The sequence below is a fragment of the Saccostrea cucullata genome, unplaced genomic scaffold, assembly GCF_032062105.1.
Source record: "Saccostrea cucullata isolate Sc308-1 unplaced genomic scaffold, CSIRO_AGI_Scuc_v1 ctg3991, whole genome shotgun sequence".
NCBI lineage: Eukaryota > Metazoa > Mollusca > Bivalvia > Ostreida > Ostreidae > Saccostrea > Saccostrea cuccullata.
In genome coordinates this window covers 1777-9018 of record NW_026931902.1, presented here as the reverse complement: position 1 = coordinate 9018, position 7242 = coordinate 1777, and the positions used below count along the sequence as shown (strand labels likewise).

At 34.3% G+C, this 7242-nt stretch overlaps 1 protein-coding gene across 1 annotated transcript; it reads left to right on the top strand.

The window, feature by feature from the left end:
- The first annotated feature begins 819 nt into the window (after positions 1–819).
- On the top strand, positions 820–2443 carry LOC134233972 (uncharacterized). The gene is made up of 2 exons (XM_062716023.1): positions 820–1424; positions 1585–2443. Exons 1-2 carry the CDS (start codon positions 820–822, stop codon positions 2441–2443), a joined length of 1464 nt encoding a protein of 487 aa, XP_062572007.1.
- Positions 2444–7242: the final 4799 nt, after the last annotated feature.

The window sequence follows — 7242 nt, the reverse complement described above, 5'->3', positions numbered from 1 at the left end:
TTTTACTGTCTGAAATGACTACCTTACATATTATCATGTATTTTAATGAAATGAAATGAAATGCAAATGAATATAAATCCACACCACCATTAAAACGAACTGCATTACAGACATATAGCCACCTAAATTATTTTTAGCCGGGCTTTGCTGAAAGCAAAGTCCTGGCTTTAGGCATCATGATCGACTGTTTTACTATAAACAGCACAGTAAACAAAAACCAAACAGCGTCAAAGCAGATGCTTCCGATAAACAAAATAATTCCATTGCGATACGATATTCAGTAAAATATTTTTAACATCCCAATCGTTGGAAAAGTCAATGATCAATATTTTTGCTTGAGAATTAAACTGTAAGAAAAATTAGATATTTGCTTTATTGGGATAATCGCGATATAACAATTTGTGCACATACGCTGCTAAATGCATACTGTAAGCGAACTATTTTCAATGGCGAGGGCTTTTCGAAAAGTTGAAATTGATGAAGAGTATCATGTTTCATATCGTTTTCGTCGATGTTATGATAGTGGTTATATTCTGATTTGTTTTTTAGCAAATGAATAGTATTTATTTATTAAATTCTAAAATCATACCATGTCTTGGGGTCTGGACTGTTAATTTTAATTACTGGTATATGAGATATTGTTTTACATCATAATCATAAAAACTCTACCTGTTTTAAAAAAATCAATGGCCAAAAGGAAAAACATAAATGTGTACTAATTTTGGATGAGACAATATACTCGAGCAATTAAAGCCCGGCTTTCAGTTCTTTCAATACTTTGATTATATATGTTTTTTTTCTTACTTGTAGTCTACTAAGATGGATTGCGAAGTTTGTGACAGTCCGGCTGAGTTCACATGCAAGAATTGTTCAGTTAAGCTTTGCACATTATGTGTAGGACTACACATGCTTTCCGAATCAGAAAATGGTCACGATGTAGTGAAATTTTCCGAACAAAATGAATCCGAGGAAAATAAATGCCAGGACCACCCCCAGCAAGAGAGCAGCGCATTTTGCAAGACTTGCCACATATCTATCTGTGTCTTATGTCTATCGGAGAAGCAAAATGCGCATGAAATTGGCGAGTTATCGGAGAAAGTTGACACATTATCCGACATTATCGCCAAAGAAAATGAACAGCTTCAGTCCTTACAATCTGATATGGAAAAAATTCTGGTCCATATCAACAGAAGATCTGCAGAACTTCCACTTGCCTACAAACAGACAAAAAATAATGTTACCTCCCATATCAGGGAAAGGCATCAGGTGATTGATAGAGCAGAAACGGCATTGCACAAAGATCTAGACAAAATGGAAGAAAAGCATCAGGGAAAACTACTGAAGCAAAAGAGAGAATTTGAAGAAATATTGAAGAAATTAAAAAGCTTAGATCAAGAATCTTTAGCTTGGCAAAATCCAAAGACGTTTCGAAATTAATGAAATTTAAGCTTGAACTTGAAAATTTACAAGTGCCAACTTTCATAGAAGAAACAAAACCAGCATTCTTTCAACCTTCCGAGACCAATGAAAGTCAAATATCATCGTATTTCGGTTACATATAGAGACACTGCAATCGTTCAAAAGACCCACAGACAACCTTACACAAGAAGCTGAAGATGAAATCTCCTTATTTCCGAAAGCTCTATATGTACCTTCAGTTCTTACCACCCTTGATGCACAGTTTCCAACTTCTAAAGAAAACAACAACAGGTTGTATTCCATTGTTCCCCTCGGTGACGGCAGGGTGTGGGTAGGTGGACACAGTGATATCCTGAAGCTTTTTTATCAGGAACGTCTTATAGCCACTGTCAATAAAAAGAGTATTGGTTTGTTCCTGACTCTGCATGAGGGACATATAGTTTATCCCGATACTGACAAAACCCTGAAGAAGGTTATAAACGGTAAAGTAAACACGTTGTTCAGTACCGGGGAGTGGTTTCCTCTCGGTATCACCTGTACCGCGGCACGTGACTTCCTTGTCTGTCTCCGATCAACAGATGATTCACAGTCAAAGGTCGTAAGATATAGCAGTTCTGGTGACGTCCTGCAGGAAATCCAGTACGACTCCCTGCACCAACCTCTGTTTAAGTGGGCAATTTACGTGGTGGAGGATTGTAACGGCGACATTTGTGTAGTTGATTGGAATAAAAATGCCGTCACAGTCGTTGACAAGTTCGGAATATTCAGGTACTCTTACACAGGGAACAAAGCATCCAAATTCAAACCTTGCTCTCTTACCAAAGACAGCATGCATCGTATCATCACCACTGACTTTCTTTACCACAAGATTCACATGCTGGACAGGGACGGTCGATTCCTGAGGTACATCATTCCTGATCAGGGGATACAGAGACCAAGGGCCGTGTGTGTCATTAGGGAGGGGGAGTTAATGGTGGGGGAGTGTATAACGGGAATGATTAAGAGAATAAAGTACCTAGCCTAAGAATGAAAATTAAAGGCAAAATAGGTTTTATGATTCGATTTTGATATGCCAATACCGTGAATTAATTTTGTTTGTAATGATTTAATAATACATATTTGTATATAGGCTTACATAATAAATACCACATGGACTACTGTAAACCAGCTTTTATTCGCGGCGACTTCATTTCGCGGGGATAAACTACTTCCCGGCGATTACTTTTCGCTATCAAGCCTTTTTGGATCTGTTGTTTTAAAATAGAAAGAGATATTAAGAACCAATTCGCGACGAGAAATATTCGCGATGATGATGCTCTAGCTCGCGAACCTCGCGAAAATTTCTCGCATTCGAATAAAAGCTGGTTTACAGTATTAAGTATTAAGAAATCTTTACTTATGAAAAGAAATAAAATTTGCACTTGCATTGGATTAGGAAACAAAATTTACCTGATTCTAGATAAATGATGTTTCATAGATGTAGATCAGTAAGTCTAATTGTATGTATGTTCAATGTGATTTATAGATTCTGAAATGCATATATCGACCTGATGTTTCTAAAAATGAAAAAAATCTTCCATAAAACATCAATAGTAATGACATCACAATAGCTAATATGACTTGATGGTTCTAAAAAAGTATAATTTACTTCTCTTGTAATAACTGGTAAGATGTAAAAATATCTTGCATAAGGATCTACTTTAAGGCCCTTTCACAATTGGCGCACGAGCAGAAGCGACAAAATATTCGTGCGCCCGAATAATTCTGATTAGGATTGTAAACTGTTGCCGAAATAATCGCATATGAAAATGTATTCGTACGACTGTTGTGTATTGAATATTGCAATATACTTGCGTTATTCGCGACTGTTGTACAATGAAAACGAGTGTCTTAAGATAATGCGATAAGATCGCGTGAGTAATCAGGTAATCAGACGATTGAACGTGCGCCAATGCAATTGGACATGCGGTGCTCGTGCGCTTATGCATTCCATAGTACATATACGAATGTTCTTGCGAGTCAGAGGGCTGGGTAATTATACCGCCCGTTTCCGAGGTCTTCAGTTGGCATAGACTAAGTGTATGCGAGAGAAGACGCTTATAAATTATACAGGGTATATATCACCCATTCTCAATATAAGGGCTCAAATAATGTCGCCTCATTTTCATTTAGAAGAAATACCACTGATGTAATTTTTAAATCAACATTATAAATAGTCATAAAACAATGAATAAGAATTCATATAATTATCGATTTGAAAGGGTATTTAAGGAGTTCCAAATTCAAATATAGTGCCTATTTGAAATGTACGTTACTGTCGCCGAGGCAAATATGATGCTGAATTCCCTCTGTGTAATGTATAGTTTTGATTCTCAAGGAAAAATTTTCTGATAAGTTAAACCTTGTATCATATATATTTCTTTTCATAACAATAAATACATTTTCTTTGTGATAATAAATAATTTTTATTGTGCAATGTCCCTGTCGCTTAATTCTATTTAAACCACATTAAAAGCAAAAAAAAAGATTATACACCGGATAGTTTTGTTCTCCTTTATTTATTGATGGGCAAAAATTTGAAATTTCAAAGTATTAATTACTCCTACTTAGATAATGTAACATGAAATTTAAAAATTTTAGAAACTTTTATAAATTTGTTTACGGAATTAAAGAAATTTTAAATCGTAGAGATAAGAAAGAAATGTACGTTACCTATATTCTTCCATTAAGAATATATATTAAGTAGAAAATATGAGACGACTCTGAATAAGCAACCCCTTGTATCCTGTAAACTGGCAAAGACGTTTTGCTTAACACAATTAAAAATTATTTTTTACATGAAAAGTGATCATTTGAAATGTACGTTACTGAAATGTACGTTACCATGAAATTCGAATTAAGTGAATCTCGCACGAATTTTCACGTATTCTCATACTTTCACACACTCGAATGTGTACACAAAGGAAAGTTTCAAAGGTTGGAGGTCGGCTAAATCCCAAAATTAATGAAAAGAAACGTTTCTGCTGAGGAAAAAAATATATTAAGGTCAATTATATGTAACATAATTTTGATACCTGGTATATATTTCTGAATACGAAACCTGTATGATGCATTTCTTATGATAAGCAAGTTCAAATAGTATCAATAAATTGCGTGTCTAACGTACGCTTGTGGAAGAGAATTGATTCTTTTATTTGAAATGTACGTTATGTATGTAACGTACATTTTGCGTATTTCTAACTGACATTTTTTTTATTGTAGTCAATGAATTGCGTTTACACGAGCGCAACAAAATTATCGTTACAACCCATTTGACAACTGACCACATAAATCCATCTAAATGCACCCCCAATCCTCGTAAATGTGGTAGACTGTTACCACATGCTAGAAAATTTATTTCTAAGCGTCTTAAATTCATCTTTGGCAACCTTTTTGCAGTTTGTTTACTTTTACTTTTCGTCAATATTAATTTAATTGTTGTTGATAATTTTAAAAAAAGGTATGCATAGGCTTATAATTGGTTAAAAAAACAAACAAACAAAACAAAACAAAACAAAAAAGAAAAAGAAAAAAAACAAATAAACCCAGAACACAAGACGGTCACGTACATTTCAAATACTGAAAGGCACACAATACTCAGTTTTGTTTGAATCATTGCATTTTGGGTTATATTTTTCCAGATCTGCTGAAAAGCAGGTATGTTTGTGTTTTGACAAACGATGTTGCAACATACTAAATGAAATTGTTAACAAGACTGTCGATGGATATATTCGGGAATAATTTATGTTAAGTTTCAATGGCCAAACACGAGCATTTGTTAGATCATATAGCAAAATACGTCTGACTCTTATTTTTTTTTGTCTGTACCCTTGCACACACTGACAGGTAGAAGTAACTAGGCTACGACCGGTGTCAATTTCAGCGAAACAGCACAAAAGAACGGTTGAACTGAGGTGGAGGGGACTCCCCAATAATATGTGAAATGAACGTTACCGAAGTGACGTGACATTCATGTAGTTGATGACAAATAACCTCGTTTGTTCCATTATGATTTCTTATATTACTGCCTTAAAGATGTTTATACTAATATTCGTGCTTTGAATTGCGATAATTTGGATCGCATTTGGTCGTGTCTGAATAGAGCTCGTGCGAAGCTAAAATTTTCCGATTGCAAAGTGTTGTAAAGTGCTCGTGCGCCTATTGTGAAAGGGCCTTTATAATATTACATATAAGATGTTTTTCATAAATTAATAAAATGTAATACATGACTAGGAATGTTGCCTTTTAGATAGTCCTTTTACTAATCACGTCATCAGTATAAAGGAAACGCAACATTAATCAATAATTTGATGTCTGAAAGGACAAGAGAGAAAACCTGTGGCTTCTTTCTATTAATATTTTCAAATTTTGCTTTGTCCATCTCTTTAAAAAAAAATTAACAAGCTAATTCAGTGAATTTTGTCCACCGCTTAGAGAAAAGGTAAACCATGCGCAGTTCGGGGGGGGGGGGGAGTCGGATCCCCCTGACTGAATTTGTAGAATTATTAAATGTATACATGTATACTGAAACAAGTAAAAATATGCCAATATTATGGATATAAAGATTTGATTGCTTATTCTTTATTATGTGTAAAGAAGATTCTTTTTATATGGAATAATTACAGTGTAATGATGATTTTATGAGTTTGTACAAGCCAGGCCTCATAAATTTTTCATTTCACATGCTGAATACTATCATTTAGTAAAAAAAAAGTATTTTGAAAAAAAAATGAAGCGTCCGGATTCAACGGGTCCTTTTCACATGTTAAGCGAGAGACATATCACTACACCAGGGGACCTCTTTAAACTGGCAAAAATTATATGCAAAGATGAAGTCACATACATGTATATTTTCACGTTCAATATCATCAAAATTTTTACACAATGCATGGTGTCTAATTTAACCTTTATTAAACAGTGTTGCCGGATGATTAGGCGTCTAACTCCATTCTACCAGAATATGCAATAAAACAAAAGTCAAAAGGTTTCGAATGTATATTCCGTTATAAAAGTGACAACAATTCACTGGACTGTAGTGTTCCTTGTTCCACACACCCCCCTCTGGGGTAAAACCTCCATAAAGAAACAATACACAATATTAAGTTGCAAGTTATTACACGAATTATTACACAAATGGTTAAATACATGACACATAGCATAGATCTTTTAGCATATAGCTTTTATATACATGTATAGCTTCTAGCATTTAGCTTTTAGCATACAGCAGTACTTTTTTTACACACACCTGCACTTAATTACTCGTTACACTTATTTATGCAACACTACAAAAACAAGTAGAGCTATACTCATTTATACACTAGATAATTTTATGAAACGTTACACAAACGGAACACCATCTAAAAACCAGCGAACGTTTACTACAAACACAACTATTTATGAAACGAAAACTATACAGACACGATTAACATAATAAAAATTTAACATTCACAAAATATTAAACACAATTAAAAGCACCTTTTTAACAAAGTTATCCAAGACCTTGAAATTTACAAAAACTGAATAAAACTTAAAAGAATAAATAAAACTGTTACCCAGAAGCTGAGTGTTTGTATCAAATGTAGTTGTACTTATAAACTATTGTAGAAATGAACTCAAATTTAACTGGCTATGGATGAAATTCACATAATTATGCGTGCATGTTTTAGCGTAGCACGGCAGGAAAAGAGAGTGATTTCTAAACCCTCCCCTTAAATAGCCTTGCAGAACTGAGGCTCCATAAAGGATAAAATAAAAGAGGTCCCCCACAGGATAAAAAATAATACA

Bases quoted from the DNA above. Each gene is read 5' to 3' on its own strand.
- LOC134233972 (XM_062716023.1), top strand. From the start codon at position 820: ATGGATTGCGAAGTTTGTGACAGTCCGGCTGAGTTCACATGCAAGAAT. The intron at 1,425-1,584 runs GTTTCGAAATTA...ATCGTTCAAAAG, and splicing joins GCTTGGCAAAATCCAAAGAC to ACCCACAGACAACCTTACAC.